Source organism: Balaenoptera physalus (assembly GCF_965194825.1).
Source record: "Balaenoptera physalus genome assembly, chromosome: X".
Classification (NCBI taxonomy): domain Eukaryota; kingdom Metazoa; phylum Chordata; class Mammalia; order Artiodactyla; family Balaenopteridae; genus Balaenoptera; species Balaenoptera physalus.
The window spans coordinates 89,699,070-89,720,631 of record NC_138903.1 but is presented as its reverse complement, the minus strand read 5'-3'; the positions used below and the strand labels follow the sequence as shown (position 1 = coordinate 89,720,631).

Below are 21,562 nucleotides of genomic sequence, written 5' to 3'. Positions count from 1 at the left end.
AGAGGAGAAGCAACAACAAAACGGGGCTATAGTTAGATGAAAGAATTTGTTAAACGATGATCTGAACTTTGACTAGAGCCTGCCCTGAGGAATCCTACGAATGTATCCTGCCATCCGGCTCATGCTCGCCAATCCATCCTCCTAAACCACACTTTGCTCATGCTACCCTCTCCTGGCTCAGTAACCTTCCGTGAGTACCCACTGCTCCGAAGATAGAATACAGACTCCTTTGCCTCCTAACCTGCCAGATCCATCTCTTCCCTGACTGGTGTCCAGGGTCCCTGGTACCCAGTCTATTCCTCCCTATGCTTCCTGACTCATGTGCCTCTCTACCCGCCACTCCACATGAATGTCATGCTCTTTTTGCCCTGGGCCTTCACAAGATGCTATTCCTGCTGGTTAGAACACTCTTCCACTACTCTCTGCTTGGTTAACACCTATTTTGTTTTTTAAATATCAACTTAGATCTTGTTCCTTCTAGAAAGTCTTCTCTCACACCACCATCCCCCAGTCCGGATAAGGTGCCTTTCTTCTGGGCTTACCACTATCACAGCGCATATTACAGTGTTATAAATTCTATGATTTATTTATCTGGGTTATAAACTGCAACAGGATAGGAACCCCTTCAGTTTTACTTACTGTTATATACATAATGCCAAGCACAGAGGTTGGCACACAGGTGCTCAATAAATATTTGTTGAATGAATTTGATGAGTGAATCAAGGAATGAATGAATGAACTAACAGGATGCTCTTCTCTCGCATCCTTTCTTCAAGGCCCAGCTCAAGTACCACTTACTTTAGGAAGCTTCTCTGACCAGTCCAGCTCTCACTTCTCTCTCTCTTGTTGAACACGTGATCTGTTAAACTGGTCCTTCACCTCATTCTGTGTGTGTCCTGTCTCCCCAGCTAAAATCTAAGCTCTGTGAGGGAGGGGCTCTGCATTCCCTTATGCACAGTAGGTGTTCAGTAAACGTTTATGGTGCCTGTTACTGTGGATGAGCGTATGAAGTCCTCTTCCTCCTATCTCCTCCGAGAAACCATGCCAAACTCAGGTACCTTTGCCCTTTCAAGGCTATGGCCAGACCATACAATTCCACAGGGCATTCCACCCCTCACTCAGCCCCCAGAGAAATGTGGTTCAGCATGACAGTCTGCAGACCCATTCCAGTCTGTTCAACTGACAGTTCTGGTCCAGCTCTCTGCCCATATTAGTAATAAAATGATTTTATAGATTCTCTACACTCACACCTGGGAGTTCTAAGACCAGAATCAGTAGCTTCTTATTTATAGTTTCAAATCTACCTGGAACATTTTCCATAGGATTACCAGAATAAGTCGTTTAGCTGAGAAGTTAATAGGATGCTTTCAGATCTTTGGAAATTTATGATTATACACACATTTACATGTATACATGTCTCTCTATATGTGTGTATATGTACATATTATTACATTTTAATGTCATCTCATAATGTCCTCTTCTGTTTTTATGTTAGTCAATGATTTATTTTTAATTATAGCTTTCACAGAACATATAATTTTCAGTCACAGCTTTTTTTAATTAAATTAATTAATTTATTTAATTTATTTATTTTTGGCTGCGTTGGGTCTTTGTTGCTGCGTGTGGGCTTTCTCTAGTTGCGGCGAGCGAGGGCTACTCTTTGTTGCAGTGCGCAGGCTTCTCATTGCTGTGGCTTCTCTTGTTGCAGAGCACGGGCTCTAGGCGTGCGGACTTCAGTAGTTGTGACACGTGGGCTCAGTAGTTGTGGCTCACGGGCTCTAGAGCGCAGGCTCAGTAGTTGTGGTGCAGGAGCTTAGTTGCTCTTCGGTATGTGGGATCTTCCTGGACCAGGGCTCGAACCCGTGTCCCCTGCATTGGCAGGCGGATTCTTAACCACTGCACCACCAAGGAAGCCCTCAGTCACAGCTTTGATGTGTCATTTGTTATGTCTGTATTAGACTACTTAAAAATAATAAGTGAATAGGTGAAAACTCTAAAGGTAATTTTAAAATCTTGTTTTCTGTATCAGTGCAAGCTTTATGTTATCTTCCCCGTTTTTTTTTTTACTTGAAACCTTACCAATTCTTCAATAATTCAATGTGTTGTTGGCAAACCCTAGATGCCACCAGAAGTTGTCCCCTGAAAATTTACATTTCTCTTATTTCCTCTATTAATTTATAAACACTCTGAGGACAGGTACTGAGATGAATCCATCTCTATATCCCTAGCAGAGTGTTGCATAAAGCATAGTTTGGGGACTGTCTGCTTTAGAGTTACATGTGGGTGATTGTTAAGTCCTACCCTGCACCAAATGAATCAGAATCCCTAGGCTTGGGACCCAAGCATCTGTATGTTTAGCAAACTCCGACATTTAACAAAATCCTCAGGTGATTCTTCTGCACCTTACATTTTGAGACCCACTGCCTTAAAGAGCAGTAAAATTCATGCCTGTTGTGTCTCAGCATCATCTGGTGCGCTTGTTAAGGTTTTGATTCCCTGGGCTTTCTCCAGGCCAAAATATCTGAACCTTCAGGTCCCAGATCAGTTGGTGTGAAAGCTCTTCAGGTGATTCTGATTTTTGGCTCTCAGTACTCACTATGCTCCAGGATCACCTGTGGAGCTTTTAAAACCTATGACATTAGGCCTCACTCTCTGAGAGTTTGATGCCATAGATCTGGGGCGGGGCTCAGGCAGCATTTTCTTTTAAAGCTCCCCAGATGATTGAAATGTATAGCCGGGTTTGAGAGAAACTGCTTTAAACGCCCTCATTTAGGGCACCTGCTTGTGCTCATGCTTGGGTTCCTTGCCCCATATGACCATGCCAGACAAAACAGTTATAGTGAATGATGTTAATGATAATGGCTTATGTCCCAAAAGATTTTATAGCTGGTGCCTTCAGATATTCACACAAGTTACTACTTGTAGATTGGAACTTCCTCCCTAGGCTATTATCTGTTTTCGGCAATCATGAACATTTGCAGGAGCTGGTGGGGGGGCAAGCTATTGCATTTTGGGTACAGAGGAACCTACTAGATTGACTCTGGCAGTCCTGCACGGACAGAGGTGGCCTGAGATGTTCTTTAGAATGTGACATCAGTGGCACTTTGCTTCTTAGCCATTAAAAACTTCTCCGTGAATGAAGTCACAACCATAAACCTATTGGTTTATGTATCAGCCCCAAGTTATTCACCAACCACAAGGCAGGTTATACAGTAACAAATTAAACAGACTCCAGGCTCTGTCCTCTAGGAATTAAAATGGAAAGCAGATGCTATTCTCCTAGGCAAAATAGCATAAGGCTAATTACAGATGAGTGCTTCTCAAAGCTGACTGGCCAACTGAAAGGCCTGGGGAGTTCTTAAAATATAGATTACCAGGCCCCACCCAGACTGGATGGGAATCTAGGGGTGGGGCTGAGTTGGGCTCTAAAAATTATCCCCACTTTTATCAGTAATCTTGTGATTTACCCTGGCTCCTTGATTTTCTTGCTGCTGCTTACCTTTTTACCATTTCTGCCAATCAGGGAATTGGGAGAGGCAGAGTCAAGTCTGCTGCCCATAAGGTGGGATACCAGGCTGAACCATTGGCTAAAATGTGCTTGGGGCTACCACTCCGAGGGTGGGGGGAGGGGAAGAGAGGGAAAAGTTGGAATGAGGCAACATGTAGCCTGAGGAGAATGGTGGAATGAGGGAGAACATTCATTCCACAAGTGAATGAGTACCTACCTGAACGTACTAAAAGTACAGAGACTGAAGATACAGAGCTGAAAAAAATCCATTATTTTTCCTCAGGGGCTCGCAGTGTAGGGGATGGACTTGCAGTTGTGCAATGATGTTGTGATAAGTGCATGATCGAGGGAGGCACAGAATAGAGTAGGAGCTGAAGAAGGAGGTGCTGGGCGTTAGGGATGGCTTTCCTGAGGTCAAGCTTAGGCTGTGTCTTGAGGCATCTGATTAAGCAGGTAGATGATGGAGGGGATGAAATACTAGGTAGCAGGAGAGCATGTACAGAAAGTGTGGGCATGTGAACTAGAATGGTATAGTGGCAGATGAATGGCAAGTCATTTGTTTTGGCTCCATCAGGGGGCCTATGTGCAGAGCATGGGAAGTGAAGCTGGAGAAATCAGGGACCAGATTGTGGAGGGCCTTCCTTGTGTGCAGCTGAGAAACTTAAGTTTTATTTTGATGACAACAGGGAGGCATTGAGTGGTTTCATGCAGGGTTGGGTCATGATCAGATGTTTGCATTAAGTCCTTCGGGCAGCTGTGTGGACTGAATACTGGGGAGACAACTACAGACGGCAAGATCAGCCAGCAGGCTGTTGCTGTATTTCAACGAAATTGATGCTGGCTTCAAGTAGGCCAGAGGCAGAGGAGTCAAGTTAGCCCTTTCCTCTACGTTGTAGATTGCTGCCAGCCTACATAAAACAACCACCTCATCATAACCCTTCTTTTATTTAATAAAAATCAGTGGAGGGCATCCTGTGCCAACCACTGTGCTGGGCTCTTTGATTGGCTAGCAGTTAGCTGTGTCTTCACAACCGGAAAAGTAGCTCCCTGAAATTCTGTGTAATGGCTTCTTGAAATGTCAAGGTATTAAACTGGAGATTTGGTATTAAACTTGCACGTCTCTGAACTGACACCATTTCTCAAGCTCCAACCCTCTATATGAACTGTCACAAAGAGTTTCACGTTATTGAACTTCTTCATCATCCCCCACTTGTCTCTCTTATCTAGACCAAATTCCACTTTAATTGAGCTCTGAAACTAGACACTTTCAAACATGCTATCCTTCCTAATCGACTGCAGTGCTTTACATAGTCTGAGTTCATTCATACTGACATTATGAGAATACCTTCAATTAGGATATCTTATAAAGGGAGCAGGTGACAGACATTACATAAACAGGCTGATAACACCCGAGGAGAGCAGAGAGAGAGAGAGAGAGAGAGAGAGAGTGTGTGTGTGTGTGTGTGTGTGTGTGTGTTAGGAAGTGTTTACCTTCAAAAGAGGAAACTCAAGGGTCATGAAGTAAGGCTAGGAAGGAATGATTGTTTCATTGGTCGCTGGGACCCATGGGAGACCTAAACCAGGATCTAATACTCTCAATTCCTTACGTCTCTGGAACACCTCCACAAGAACAGTTTTGCCTGAGTTGTCCAGTCCAATGATAATGATGGTCACATTCCTAGAAATGGAAAAGGAAAATGAGCCAAAGCCTTAAAAGTACTGTTAGTTCTTAAGCTAAAGAAAGAATTATACTCTTCCTTGGTGTTTGGGGCTCTGCCTGCAGTGGTCCCAATGCAGTCATAAAAGGGACAGCCAGGTGGTAGAAGGTGGTGTGGGGACCCCTCCCCAAAGCCTCCAAGGATGCTTTTCTTCCCTGATTCACTTGCCTTGTAGAATTGGCCATCCTCCCCCAACCCTGTCCCTAATCTTGTAGACACTACTTAGTCACTTCCCCTAATAATATATATCATAAAGATTTGTCCTTTGAGGGATTGTGGGCAGGTACATTGGAGGAAATGGTGGAACAGGTCTAGAGAAATAATTACAGTATTACCTTCGTGTCTCTTCAGTTGCCTTTACACAAGGCCAGCAGGAGGTCAGTATCTGGAACATGATTCAGCTTAGTTCTTTAATATTAAGGGAAACAAGTAAACAAGAAATCAGCCCCATTATTAACTCTGAACCTAAATCAGCTTATGAGTACACAGGTACTGATAAACAGGAAGCCTGGGACTGTCAGAAGTCCATTACTTCATTCTATCCAACCTTGTCTATGTCATAGAGGGAGGGACTGGTTATAGTCAACTCTAGTGGCAAAATGGGGTGATTTCTTATTAAAGCAACCCACATAGGCATGATGGCATCAGGTGTGACCTATCCCTTCAGCCATAGTTCATTCCTGTTATGAATATCTTCATGCAACCTTGGGGGTGCGGGTGGGGTGAAGAGATGCCTTGGAGAAGAACCAGCTTAGAGTTCAACTGGAAGACCTGTTCTAATTAACAACTATTCATTGGGCTTGGTTCTCTTACTGCCTCTGCTTCAAAAATGTGGGTGTTGGTGACCCACTATCATAGATTTCATACAATTCCTAATGCTATAAGGGATTTTAGAGATCATCTACTCTAATTGATTTCAAACATCAGTCCAGGTACCCTACTCTCAAAGATTCTCAGGGAGCAGCATAAGCTCCCCAGGTGATATCAAAGTACAGCTGTATTTGGAAGTGATTGCCTAAGTAGAAAGGGTAATTTACACAGTCACTTCACAGTTAATCCATGTTGTAGCATGTATTAGTATTTCATTACTTTTTACGGCTGAATAATATTCCATTGTATGGATATACCACCTTTTGTTTATCCATTCATCAGTTGATGGACATTTGGATTGTATTTACTTTTTGACTCTTATGAATAATCCTGCTATATACATGTGTGTACAAGTTTTGTGAGGACATATGTTTTCAGTTCTCTTGGGTATATACCTAGGAGTGTAATTGCTGGGTCATATGATAACTCTATGTTTAACCTTTTTAGGAAGTGTCAGATTCTTTCTACATTTTACATTCCTACCAGCAAGGCAGGATAGTTCGAATTTCTCCACATCCTCGCCAACTCTCATTGCTGTATTTTTTTATAGCCATACTAGTGGATGTGAAGTGGTATCTAATTTGTGGTTTTGATTTATATTTTCCTAATGACTAATTACACTGGGGCCCAGAGCTGGGGGAAGGTCTGGTTGGGTTAACAAAGTACTTAGGCTGATACTCAGATGGGCTTTTCTTAGCTATCTGCTGAGCACAGTGTATGTGCCAGCTTATCAATGAATAACTTAGCAGGGTTCTGCAGAGTCACCCACTGTTTTAGAGAATTGCCATCCCCAAATAGGGACTCACATTTCATAGCACGTCTTAGAGCATAGTTCATTCCCTAGAAAATCATTTGGATTCCCATAAGGACCTCCTGGAGAATAGCTCTGGCTTATGCTAGATGAAAGGGAAACCTTATATGTGGCCTGTGATCAAAATCAGCCTTACTCCAGCTTTGCTCATGAAGCTGATAAGACCTGGAGCCTGAAACACTAGAGTCTGATTGTCTGGGTTCCATGATAGCCATCTCCCTTTGAGACAAGAAGTAGCAGCTTCATGTCTACTTCCTGATAATTAGCAGAGCTTCCTAACTTGATCTCAGGCAGTCTGTATTTGTTAGTACCACTAAAAAAGGTCAAACTGGCATCACACAAATTCTTCATTAAGAACATATCTTAAAGAAGGATCATGTACCACAATGTTCATTGCAGCTCTATTTAGCCAGGACATGGAAGCAACCTAAGTGTCCATCCACAGATGAATGGATAAAGAAGATGTGGCACATATATACAATGCAATATTAGCCATAAAAAGAAACGAAATTGAGTCATATGTAGTGAGGTGGATGGACCTAGAGTCTGTCATACAGAGTGAAGTTAAGTCAGAAAGAGAAAAACAAATACTGTATGCTGACACATATATATGGAATCTAAAAAAAAAATGGTTCTGAAGAACCTAGGGGCGGGACAGGAATAAAGATGCAGACGTAGAGAATGGACTTGAGGATAGGGGGAGGGGGAAGGGTAAGCGGGGACGAAGTGAGAGAGTGGCACTGACATATATACACTACCAAATGTAAAATAGATAGCTAGTGGGAAGCAGCCACATGGCACAGGGAAATCAGCTCGGTGCTTTGTGACCACCTAGAGGGGTGGGATAGGGAGGGTGGGAGGGAGATGCAAGAGGGAGGGGATATGGGGATATATGTATATGTATAGCTGATTCACTTTGTTATAAAGCAGAAACTAACACACCATTGTAAAGCAATTATACTCCAATAAAGATGTGTTAAAAAAAAAAAAAAAGGATAAGTAGGATAACCAAGAAGGAAAATAACTGGACTAGGGATTGCTGGGTCCTTTCATTTCTAGCACCTCTCCTGGGTACTCTGGAATGAAATCACCTAAATTAAACCTACCATTTTCAGATTTCTTATCTACAGAATGGAGATAATGATATATTTTGCATACCTTGGGGTGGTTAATTATGTATCTGATTAGAAGTTGGTTCTTTTTGGGTGAAAGACATAAGATGGGTAGAGTAATAGGAAGGTGTATTGAGCTTTCTAGCCTTTTTGCCAGAGTAACACAGCTTAGTTGCCCCCTTATGAAGAGTAAGTCCATGTCCTAACAGTGGCTGTTAAGGTTCTGGCATATCCATGGTAACCACTGCCTGGTTTATAGCAGCCAAACTCACATCTCCCTACCTTGTCTGATTAAAGCTAATTACTAAATGAACTTTTTTTTTTTTTTTTGGCTGTGTTGGGTCTTCACTGATGCACACGGGCTTTCTCTAGTTGCGGTGAGCGGGGGCTACTCTTCATTGCGGTGTGCAGGCTTCTCATTGCGGTGGCTTCTATTGTTGCGGAGCATGGGCTGTAGGCGTGCGGGCTTCAGTAGTTGTGGCTCACAGGCTCTAGAGTGCAGGCTCAATAGTTGTGGCACATGGGCTTAGTTGCTCTGCGGCATGTGGGATCTTCCTGGACCAGGGCTCGAACCCGTGTCACCTGCATTGGCAGGCGGATTCTTAACCACTGCACCACCAGGGAAGTCCTGGAGGTGTCTTTTCCAGTAGATGAAATCTCCAGGCTGCGAGGGTGCTTAAGGTCTTTGTCTCCTGAGAGTGCACTGTGAAAACATTGCTCTACTAAAACATGGTTATTTTTAATAGAAGCGATTAGGCCTTTGCAATATTGGAGTATTTCTCGTTTTGTCAGCTGTGGGGCAAAAGAGGTAGGAACCGAGTGCATTGAGTGACTTGTGACTATCTCAGAGGGTGAGCGTTTGAGTTCCAAAAGGGATGGATATAAGATTTAGAAGGATCAATGGCAGTGCTTTTGGCCAACGTATTTAGAGGGCCCACACAAATTTTGCCCATTGAGTTGTTTTTTTTTTTTTAATTTTTATTTATTTATTTATGGCTGTGTTGGGTCTTCGTTTCTGTGTGAGGGCTTTCTCTAGTTGTGGCAAGCAGGGCCACTCTTCATCGCGGTGCACGGGCCTCTCACTATCGTGGCCTCTCTTGTTGCAGAGCACAGGCTCCAGACGCGCAGGCTCAGTAATTGTGGCTCAGGGGCCCAGCCGCTCCGTGGCATGTGGGATCTTCCCAGACCAGGGCTCGAACCCGTGTCCCCTGCATTGGCAGGCAGATTCTCAACCACTGCGCCACCAGGGAAGCCCCCCAGTTGAGTTTTAATAATGCCGTTAGTTCATTTGACTAAACCAGAGGATTGAAGGTGCTAATTGCAGTGAAACTGTTGTAAAACTGGCCAAACAGCACAGACGTCAAAATACCTGACCAGTAAAATGGGTCCCCTGATCATTATGAAGTTTGAGAGGATTTCCCCAGGTAGGTATATTTTCCAAAAGGACTTTAGCCACAGAAGAGGCAGTAGCCTCTCTGCAAGGGAAGGCTTCAGTCCAGTGTGAAAACATTCAGGCCATGACCAAAACGTATTTATTTACATCCCTGAGATGGAGGAAGTTGTATGAAATCCAATTGCCAGACCTTGAATGGTCTATAAGGCAGTTTAAAATGCTTGGGAGCAGTAAGAACAGGCTTCCCTGGGTTGTACTTTGGACCAGTGGGACAAGTGAGGTAGGCATTTTTTGCAGCTTTGTTAATGTTTCCCCACGAATATTGATTCATGAAAGTTGTAATTTTGTCAGTAGACCAATGGTTTAATGCATATACAATGATTAGGAGTAGGAATTTTAGAGTCTTCAGTCAGACTGAATTGTTATTTGATCTGAACCAGAGCTTTCGCTTTTTATCAAACCAAGAGTTGTTGAATTTCCAATCTTGTGTTTTCTTTTCTGAGGCCAGTTGTTGGGCTTCTCCAGCCAGTTTTTCTGAGTTATCATTTGGGGAAATATCCCTTTGGACTGTGACAGAAGTTTGACTGCTTTTGGTTCCTTTAAGGGCAGCATTCCCTGTGGAACTGTCAGCAAGGTAATTTCCCTTAGCTTCCAGGGAGTCAAGTTTAGAATGCCCTGGAATTTTAATAATAGCTTAAGTGGCAGGTAAAAGTATTACATTCAGTAATTCCTGAACATAGGGGCCATTTTAAAATTTATTTCTACTGGAAGTTAGGAAGCCATGTTGCTTCCACAACATTCCAAAATCATGAGCTTCTCCAAAAGCATGTCTACTGTCAGTATAAATATTGGCAGTTTTGTACTTGGCTGAAGTACAGCCCCGTTGGGCTGAAGTAGCCATAGGTAAAGATGCTGTCTCAACAACATCAAAAGGAGTTCCAATAGCATACCCAGCACAATATTTACCATGATCACCTTTTTAAAAAGAACCATCAGCAAGCCATGAGAAGTCAACATTACCCAAATGACTTTCCTGCAGATCATCACGAGGCATCAGGAGGTGATCCATCAGTGTTAAGTAGTTGTGAGGGACTTTGCTGATGATGGAGGAGAGAGGAGTCACAGGGTTAAGGTTATTACAACCTAAAAGAGTTATGTGAGGAAGTTAACAAAAGGACTTCTTAGGAGTTGAGGTTGGCTGACTGAGAAATGCTGAGTGTGAGGAGAATTCAGAAGGGCTTCTACTGCATGAGGTACAAAAATGGTTAAAAGGGATCCCACCACGATCTTTTTGATGGCCTTAACCAAAAAGGCAGTGGCAGTAATGGCTCTAAGGCAAGGTGTGGGCTGGGGGTGTCTCTGTGCCACAGGGTCCAGTTGCTGGCTATAATACCCTGTGGATCAATGGTGGTCCCCATGTTTTTGGGTGAGTACCCCAAAGGCATTACCTTCCTTTTCATATATAAAAATGGAAAAGGGAATCTGATCGTTGGATGCCCAAGGGTGTGTGGGTTCATCAAACTCTCCTTTAAGGCCTTAAAGGCTATTTTGTCTGGTTCTTCCCATAAAATTGTGTTGGGGTTGCTCTTTAGTAAAATATACAGAGATTTGGCTGTAAGAGAGAAATTTGGAATCCAGTTTCAGCAATATCCACCTAGCCCGAGAGAACCTTGTAGTTGGCGCTTAGTTTTGGATTTTCAGAAACTTAGGACATCATGAAGCCTTCTGGATCCAGGTATAGCCCTTTTTCTGGTATCAGATGCCCTAAATATCGAACCTGGGTTTGGGAAAACTGCAATTTTTCCTTGGCAACCTTATGTCACTTTAAGGCTAAAAGCTTTAGCAAGTGGATGCTGTTTTCCTGTGAGGAGGCTTGAGAAGGAGGGCAAAGAAGCAAATCATCCACATATTGCAACAAAGTAGAACCCCAAAGGAACTTTATACCATCCAGATCAGCCTTCAGGATTTGTGAGAAATAACGACTCTCAGTAAAACCCTGAGGCATTACTGTGCAGGTGAATTGTTTCTCTTCCCAAATGAAGGCAAAAAGGTATTGGTTAGAATGCGCTGCATAAATCAATCATAGTAAAGAGTTTGCTTCTGTTGGAAACGGATGTTAGTAGCATATGAAAGTTAGGAATAACAGGGTGTCGAAGGATAACAGTCTTGTTTATTGCTCAGAGGTCCTGGACAAACTTCCACCCTCAGCCCTTAGGTTTCCTTGCTGGTAAAATCAGAGGACTACAGGGATTAGTACAAGGGATAATGAGGCCTTGAGCCTTGTTATCTTCTATTAAGGGCTTTTTACCTTGAACGCCTTCTTTACTTACAGGGTGTTGATTAATTCTGGGGAGAAGTTTGGGGGGGGTATTTGGATCTTGATGGGATGTACACTGTGAATTACCAATATCAGTTGGAGATTTTGCCCACAAGGAGGGTAGTAGCTGATCCAATAGGGACAAATGATCAATGTTTGCAGAATCAGCTGTAGTACCATCAGAGACAGAGCAAATAAAAGATGTCAAAGGGTCATTTAATTCACCTGATTGACTGCTTTGATGACTACTGTCAAATTGTAGAATTATTTCTTCCTTTTGGGAGAGAAAAATTCTGGCATGATGCTGTACTTCTCTAAGAAGACTCAGTGAAATAAATGGATAGGGGTGGAGGAACTAAAGAGAAAAGGGTGTGTTATCTCTCAAAGGGCCTAAACAAAAGAGAATAGGTTCAGAGACTGGAAACTCTTGAGGTTCATTAGGGATCCCTACTATTTGAACTGTCTTAGTGCTCCAAGGTAGAGACCATTTTATTGTAGTGGGGTTGAGCACCAAGAGTGTGGCTCTGGTGTCAGGACTGGAAAAGATTTATCCTTAATCTGGAGAAATGTTCTTCAAGATAATTAAGAGGGAGGGATTGGGAATAGCCCTTATAGTTCCTTTGAATCCTGTCATTGAGAATTGGGAGGATGTTGGATAGACAAGTTAGAAGGCTGAAGGCACCTGAAGTGCTTAAATTGGTAACAATCTCTTTTCTGATATCCTGGCTCTTTGCAATAATAGCAGAAACTAGGAGGGTTTTGGTTTTGTTTAGGGGCCTCCACTTGCTAGAGTTGAAGATTAAGAATTTTAGCAGTTTTCCTTTTATGTGACTCATCTAGAGTGTAAGAGAGCTGGTTTGCCAGATTAACTAAATCTGGAGTGGACAAAGTTTCCCATTCCATCCTGGTCCTTTTTACTAGAAGAGAAAAATCCTGGTTCAGCCCACTAATAAAAATAGAGTTGAAAGCTACCCAGGAAGAACAGCATCTGAAGGAAGATTAGAATTTTCCTTAAACACATTCTGAAGTTGATCATAATAGTCATGAACAGGTTCATTAGGTTTTTGTGTGCAAGCCTGAATTTTGTTCCAGTCAACAGGCTTTGGAAAAGCACTATGAATTGCTCTATGAACTCACTTAGCAATTGCCTGAGCTTGATTGGTAAATGGGCTGGTCTCCCAGTTGTAATTCTAGAGACCTTTCAGGATTTCCCCAGTTGGTGATTTTCATCCAAAGCTGGGCCTGGCCTTCACTGACAAGCATATGAACTAGCTGATTTAAGTCAGAGTTGATAAGTCTGAATGACTACATTAAATTCCTCAGCATATCTGTAAGGATTTCAGTTACTTTGGGAAAATCTTTGACTATGGCTTTGCAGTTCCACTTTAGTCCAGGGGATATAAAAAAAATTTAAGAGTTTAGTCTCTGGATCCTCACAAGGCTTAATTTTAGAGAGACAGGTTCTGGTAAGTTCAGAGGAAATGGCAGTGGGGAGAGTTTCAGAGAAAAGGGAAAGTTTGGTGAGAGAATTAGTATGAGGGAACTGAGGGTTACAGAGGAGGTATAGGTGGCATAAAAGGGAAGAAGGAGGATGGCACTGGAGGCAGAGCCAGGGGAAAGGAATAAGATGACAGTGGAGGCGGTATCTGTGATGCAGAAGCCAGGGAAGAGGAACATGAGGCTTTTGCAGCCATTCTATCTTTCTTTGTTTGCCTCAGAGGATCTTAAAATCTTATTCTGCAGAGATGCAATTTTAGGCTCCTGATAATGTTTGGAAGCCTCAAAATAATTGAAATAGGCATTCCATTCAGTTTTGGAAATTTTACAGGTGTGGTTGTCAATTTGGTCTTAAGTAAGTTTGGGATTTCAATAGTTCTCCATAATGACCATTCATGTTCTAAATTGCCTTTGGTTAGGTTGGTCCATTTACTTAGAAATGTACATGAGGAAGGACTGCGGTTTTTAAACATAAAATCAGCCAGGATCCTGGTAGGTAAGGGTGTCCTCAAAGTATTTAGATAATTGGGATCCCATTTCTCAGAGGTTTTTCTTTAGAGTAAAATAGTAATTTTCAAACAGCCTGAACAGCTTAAGCAGGCTCAAACAGCCTGCAGGCCTACTACCAGCCAGTTCTGAGGGAACAGTCTAGTCTCAAAGGAGCCAGGCCAAAGGCTGCTCAGCACAGCTCTAATGGAGCACCCTAATCCTGAAGGAATCAGGCTGAAGGCTGAGTAGCATAGTTCCAATGAAACACTTCCTGTTCCAAAAGAAATCAAGCTGAAGGCTACCACAGTTCCAGTTGGAATAGCCTGATTTAAAAAAAAAACAAAAAACCAGGCCGAAGTGCCAAAGAAGTACTCACAGACAGAATAAGACCTTAATCAGAAAGAATAAACCGTTAAAATAGATCCCAAATTAAACCTGGAGAGCTTCAAAACACAAAGAGGGCAGAAGCTTGGATTCAGGAGAAAAACTTACCCTTAAACCTCAGGGTCAGCAATAAAAAACCATTCAGTGGAATTTTTAGTTACCATACCTGTCTGCGCACCAGCCTCAGAGTCGTTGGAGGTCTCCTCTGGATCCCTGTATGGGCCCGCAAAATGTTGACCTTAAACAAACAGACTGCCAGTTACTTCTGAGGTAAAAGTGGACTTACTCAGAATCAGCAGAGAATTGTTAATTCCCGGTCTGCAACAGTGGCGAGCCTCGGGCAACTCCCTCTGCCTCAACGTGACGAGAACTCTTAGCGAGAGTTCAAAGAGGAAGCCGGGAAGGCTAGTAAGCAGAGAGCCCATTGGAGGAATTGAGAGTTCGAAGTATAGTGGCTTTTCATTGGCTGAGTTGTGGCAGTCTCTCATTGGCTGAGCTCTTGCCAGGCAAAAAGAGGAGGTTTTTCTTTTTCTTGTTGGGGGCTGCTGTTGTCGTAGGTTGTGAGAGCTCCCCCTTCTGGCTCCTTGACTCTATTTTATTTGAGATTTCTGTTTGTTAATTTTTATAATACCTCACACTAGTATTTGTTAAAATTAAAGAACCAGTATTGATACATTATTATTAACTAAAGTACATACCTCATTCACATTTCCTTAGTGCAGTCTCTTTTGCCTTTAGTGTTACAGACTCCACTTATTTCCAAAGTCAGTTGGGTCACCACACTTACCCGGCCTCCTTCAATGAAGTTGTTTCATACATTTGTAATACACATACTGTAATAAGTTAATTTTGTGTGTCAACTTGACTGGGCCATGGGGTGCCCAGATATTTGGCCAAACATTATTCTGAGTGTTTCTGTGAGGGTGTTTATGGGTGAGATTAACATTTAAATAGACTGAGTAAAGCAAATTGCTCTCCCTAATTTGACCTCATTCAATCAGTTGGAGGCAGGACTAAGAACAAAAAGGCTGGGGCTTCTCTGGTGGCGCAGTGGTTGAGAATCTGCCTGCCAATGCAGGCAACACGGGTTTGAGCCCTGATCTGGGAAGATCCCACATGCCGCGGAGCAACTAGGCCCGTGAGCCACGATTACTGAGCCTGCGCGTCTGGAGCCTGCGCGTCTGGAGCCTGTGCTCCGCAACAAGAGAGGCCGCGACAGTGAGAGGCCCGTGCACCGTGATGAAGAGTGGCCCCCGCTTTCCGCAACTAGAGAAAGCCCTCGCACAGAAACGAAGACCCAACACAGCCATTAATTAATTAATTGATTTTAAAAAAAGCTTTGTTCTTAAAAAAAAAAAATAGAACAAAAAGGCTGACCCTCCCCCAAGTAATAGAGGAAGGAGTCAGACAGAAGTCTGACTGCATTTGAGTTGAGACATTGACTTCTTTCCTGCCTTCAGACTCAAAGTGAAACAACGGCTCTTCCTGGGTCTTGAGTCCCCTGGCCTTTGGACTGGAACTACAACCATCCACTCTTCTGGTTTTCAGGCCTTAGGACTCGTACTGGAACTAAACAGTCGGCTCTCCTGAATCTCTAGCTTGCCAGTTCACCCTGCAGATCTTGGGACTTGCCAGACTATATAAATGCATGGGCCAGTACCTTATAATAAATCTACACACACACACACCTCCTACTGCTGGGATGGATGTGAACAGCTACTTATTCTTGCATCAGGACCTCCTTCTATCCTACCCCTTCTCTCCTGCCTCCAGTTCTCTGCCTCAAATACTCTCCTCCCACCCTTCACTTTCATGGTTCGTTCTCATCTCTCAATTCTCTCATCTTCCTGTCACCTCCTCAAAAGAAGCCTTCCCTGACCCAGGTTATTTCCATTTCCCCTTTCATCCCTGTTATTTTTATTTTAAACAACTTTTTAGTTAAAATAAAGATACAGAAAACTACACAAAACAAAACTTAGCTTAAAGAGTTACTATAAAGTGAACACCCTAGTAACCATCATCTTATTTAATCTACATGTTTATTCTCTATTCCTTTCTCTTTTCTTTTCAACATTATCATACCTTAAAGTAGACTTTAAAAACCCACATCTATACAGTTTTAAGACACATAGATTCATGTATCCACCACCACAATCTATATACAGAACAGTTCCATGACCCCAAAAAGCTCTCTGTTGCTGTCCCTTTATAGTTTCACCTCTTCCCCAACCTCCTCCACCCCACTAACCTCTGGCAACTAATAATCTGTTCTCTATTATCATAGTTTTGTCATTTCGAGAATGTTATATATATGGAATCATACATTTATGATTAAAACTGTTTTTTTTTTACATCAGCCTCATGCCATTGAAATTCATCCAAATAGTTGTGTCTGTAAATAGTCGGTTTCTCTTTATTGCTAAATAGTATTCCATTGTGTGGATGTACCACAGTGTATTCTATCTTCTGAGGAACATTTGGATTATTTCCAATTTTTGGCAGTTGTGAATGGGGCTAGAATAAACATTCATGTTCAGGATTTTTTTTAACAAGATGAATGTTTATATTTTTTTAATTGAGGTATAGTTGATTTATAATATATCAATTTCAGGTGTACAAGATAATGATTCAGAGTTTTTCTAGATTATACTCCATTTATAGTTATTATAAAATATTGACTATTTTCCCTGTGCTGTACAATATATCCTTGTAGCTTATTTATTTTATACATAGTAGTTTGTACCTCTTAATCCCCTACCCATATCTTGCCCTTCCCCCTTCCCTGTCCCCACTGGTAACCACTAGTTTGTTCTCTATATCTGTGAGTCTGTTTCTTTTTTGTTATATTCACTAGTTTTATTTTTTAGATTCCACATATAAGTGATAATATAGTATTTGTTTTTCTCTGTCTGATTTATTTCACTAAGCATAATGCCCTCCAGGTCCATCCATGTTGTTGCAAATGGCAAATTTTCATTTTTTATGGCTGAGTAATATCCCATTGTGTGTGTGTGTGTGTGTGTGTGTGTGTGTGTGTGTGTATAACTTCTTTATCCATTTGTCTGTTGATGGTATATTCAGGATTTTTACTTTTTATTTTGAAATGACTACAGATTCACAGTACAAGGAGGTCCTATGTACATTTCACCTGTCTTCCCCTATTATTAACGATAATAGCTTGTATAACTATAGTACAATATTAAGAACTATGAAACTGACACTGATAAAAATGCATAAACCTTACTCAGATTTCACCAGTTTTACATGCACTCATTTATGTGTGTGTATAGTTCTATGCATTTTAAAAAATAACAGCTTTATTGAGACATAATTCACAAACCATACAATTCTTCCATTTAAAATGTGCAATTCAGTGGTTTTTAGTATATTCAAAGAGTTGTGCATCTATCACTGCAATAAATATTAGAACATTTTTGCTGTATTCTGTAAGTTTTCGTATGTTGTATTTACATTTTTATTTGTCTCAAGATATTTTTTGATTTCTCTTTTGATTTCTTCTTTGACTCATTGGTTGTTCAGTAGCATTTTGCTTAACCTCCACCTATTTGTGAATCTTCTGGTTTTCTTCTTGTAATTGATTTCTAATTTCATACCATTGTGTTTAGAAAAGATGTTTGATATGATTTCAGTCTTCTTAAATTTATTAAGACTTATGGCCTAACATATGATCTATCCTGGAGAATGTTCCATGTGTGCTTGAGGAGAATGTTTATTCTGTTGCTTTTGGATGGAATGTACTATACATGTCTGTTAAACCCATCTGGTCTAATGTGTTGTTTAAGGCCAATGTTTTCTTATTGATTTTCTGTCTGGATAATCTAACCATTGGTGAAACTGCATTATTAAAGTCCCCTACAATTGTTGTATTATTGTCTGTTTCTCACTTTAGGTCTGTTAATATTTGCTTATCTGCTTAGATGCTCTTATGTTGGGTGCATAAATAGTTACAAATGTTATATCCTCTTGTTGGATTGACCCTTTTATCATTATGTAATGACTTTCGTTGTCTCTTATTACAGTCTTTATCTTAAAGTCTATATTGTCTGATGTAAGTATAGCTGTCCCAGCTTTCTTTTGGTTTTCATTTGCATGGAATATATTTTTCCATCCCTTCATTTTCAGAATGTTGTAGGCAGCATATATATGGGTCTTAGCTTTTTTTTTAATACATTCAGCTACATTATGTCTTTTGATTGGAGACTTTAGTGCACTTACATTTAAAGTAATTTTTGATAGGTGTGTACTTATTGCAATTTTGTTCGTTGTTTTTTGGCTGATTTGTAGTTCCTCTGTTTCTTCTTCTCTTGCTCTCTTCCTTTGTGATTTGATGATTTTCTGTAGTCCTTTATCTTTTGTGTATAAGGTTCTGCTTTGTGGTTACCATGAGGCTTACATATAACAACTTATGACAGTCTGTTTAATGTGACAACAATTTAAGTTTGAATGCATTCCAGATCTCTGTATTTTTACTCCCCTCCCCATGATTTATGTTTTTGATGTCACAATTTACAACTTTTTATCTTGTGTATCTATTAACAAATTATTGTGGTTATAGTTATTTTTACTACTTTTGTTTTTAACCTTCATACTAGCTTTATAAGTGATTAATCCAGCACCTTTACAACATTAGATTTTCTGAATTTTACTATATATTTACCTTTACTAGTGAGATTTTACTTTCATATATTTTCCTGTTACTAATTAGCACCCTTTTGTTTTGGCTTAAAGAAGTCCCTTTAACATTTCTTATAAGGCTGATCTAGTGCTGATGAGCTCCTTTATCTTTTGCGGAAAGTTTTGTGTGGAAAGTTTTGCGGAAAGTCTTGTGTGGAAAGTTTTACATCTCTCCTTCAATTCTGAATGATAACTTTGCTGTGTAGGGTATTCCTTGTTGGAAGTAACTCACCTTTTCTTCCCACCCCCAGCCTTAGGCAACCAGTAATTTATTTTCTGTCTCTATTGATTGCCTATTATGTACATTTCATGTAAATAGAATGATACAATATGTAATCCTTTGTAACAGGTTTCTTTCACTTAGCATACTAGTTTAAAGATTCGTCCATGTTGTAGCATGTATCAGTACTTTATTTCTTTTTATTGCTAAATAATATTCGATTGTATTGGATATACCACATTTTGTTTATCCATTCATCAGTTGATGCACATTTTGGGTTGTTTTTATTTTTTGGCTCTTAGGAATAATGCTGTGATGGCATTGTGTACAAAATTTTGTATGGGCATATCTTTTCATTTCTCTTGATGATATGTCTAGGAGTGGAATTGCTAAGTCATATGGGAACAACTTTTTGAGGAAGTGCCAGACTGTTTTTCAAAGGAGCTGCACCATTTTACAATTCCAGCATCAGTGTGAAGGTTCCAATTTTTCCACATCTTTGACAATACTTTTTATTATCTGTCCTTCTGATTATAACCATCCTGGTGTGTGTCATGGTATCTCATTGTGGTTTTGATTTACATTTTTCTGATGTCTCATGATGTTGGGCATCTTTTCATGTGCTTACTGGCCATTTGTATATCTTCTTTGGAGAAATATCTATTCAAATCTTTTGTCCATTTAAAAAGTTTGGTTGTTTGTCTTTTTATTGTTGAGTGGTAAGAGTTATTTATATAGTCTGGATTCAAGAACTTTATCAGATATATGATTTTCAAAATTTTCTCCCATCATGTGGGTCGTGTTTTTACTTTCTTGATGGTGTCCTTTGCGGCAAAATTTTTTAAATTTGATGAAGTCCAATTTATCTGTTATTCCTTTTATTATTTGTGCTTTTGGTATCATATCTAAGAAACCACTGCCTAATCCAAGTTCATGGAGATTTATGGCTGTTTTCTTCTAAGAGTTGTATAATTTTACGCTTTACACTAATGTTTTTCATCCATTTAAAGTTAATTTTTATAAATGGTATGAAGAAGTGGTCCAACTTCATTCTTTTGCAGGTGGATATCCAGTTGTCCTGAAATTCTGGGCAATTTTAACACATGAATAGATTTTTATAACCACCACCATAATAAAAATACAGAACTGTTCCTTAACCACAAAGATCCTTCTTGCTGCTCCTTTATAGTCACAATCATCTTTCTTTCCATGCCTCTGAGTCTTGGAAACCACTTACCTGTTCTTCATCTCTATAATTTCATTATTGAGAATGTTATATAAATGGAATCATACAGTATGTAACCTTTTTTTTTTTTTTTTTTTTTTTTTTTTTTAAAGAAAGGGTTTGGACCTTCATGATTTTTCTTTTTTTTTTAATTTATTTATTTATTTATGGCTGTGTTGGGTCCTCGTTTCTGTGCGAGGGCTTTCTCTAGTTGCGGCAAGCGGGGGCCACTCTTCATCGCGGTGCGCGGGCCTCTCACCGTCGTGGCCTCTCCTGTTGAGGAGCACAGGCTCCAGACGCGCAGGCTCAGCAATTGTGGCTCACGGGCCCAGTTGCTCCGCGGCATGTGGGATCCCCCCAGACCGGGGCTCGAACCCGTGTCCCCTGCACCGGCAGGCAGACCCCCAACCACTGCGCCACCAGGGAAGCCCAGTATGTAACCTTTTGAGACTAGATTTTTCACTCAACATAATTCCGTTTGGATCCGTCCAGTTTGTTGTGTGTAGTATCAGTAGTGTGTGTGTGTGTGTGTGTGTGTGTACATATGTGTGTGTGAATTTCTACAAAGACAATCATGTCATCCATAAATGGGTGGTTTTATCTCTTCCTTTCTAATCTTTTTTCCTTTAATTTCATTTTTCTTGCCTTATAGTGCTGATTACAATATCTAATACTATGTTGAATAGCAGTGGTGAGAACAGACATTCTTGCCTTGTTTCCGAAAGCATTCAGTCTTTCAGCCTTAAGGAAAATGCTAGCTCTGGTTTTTTGTGGTTGTTCCTTACTAGGTTAATGAAGTTATCTTGTATTCCTTATTTGCTGAGAGCTATTATCATGAATGGGTGTTGACTTTAGTCAAACACGTTTTCTGCATCATTTGACATGACCAATATGGTTTTCCTTTTTTAGCCTGTTGATAGTTGGATTACACTGATTTTCAAATATTGAGCCAGCCTTGTATCCCTGGAATAAACCTCACGTAGTTGTGGTACATAATTATTTTTGTATGTTGCTGAATTCTATTTGTTCATATTTTGTTGAGGATTTTTGAATCTTTGTTCATGAGTGATAATGGACTGTAGTTTTCTTTTTTTCTACTGGCATTATCTGATTTTTATCTCAAGATAATATTGGCCTCATAAGTGACTTGGAATTCCCTCCTCTTTTCTGAAAGAGATTGTATAGAATTAATGTTAATTCTTTAAGTGGTTTGATAGGATTCTCTAGTAAAATCATTTGGGCTTGGAGATCTCTCTTTCAGCAGCTTTTGAACTATGAGTTTAATTTTCTTAATAGTTAAGGAACTATTCAAATTATTTATTT

At 40.6% G+C, this 21,562-nt stretch overlaps 2 protein-coding genes across 2 annotated transcripts in view; one reads left to right on the top strand and one right to left on the bottom strand.

Moving 5' to 3' along the window:
- ARL13A (ARF like GTPase 13A) overlaps positions 1-18,903 on the bottom strand; it is a 28,295-nt gene extending 9,392 nt beyond the window's left edge. The window contains exons 1-2 of the mRNA XM_082447841.1: positions 5,562-18,903; positions 5,116-5,186 (exon numbers count right to left, since the gene is read on the bottom strand). Coding sequence (XP_082303967.1) covers positions 5,116-5,186; positions 5,562-5,620 — 130 coding nt within the window. The 5' untranslated portion in view covers positions 5,621-18,903. The remainder of the gene's footprint in view (positions 1-5,115; positions 5,187-5,561) is intronic.
- Positions 1-21,562, top strand: part of LOC309653168 (tRNA (uracil-5-)-methyltransferase homolog B-like) — a 127,299-nt gene that overhangs the window by 60,531 nt on the left and 45,206 nt on the right. The window lies entirely within an intron of this gene.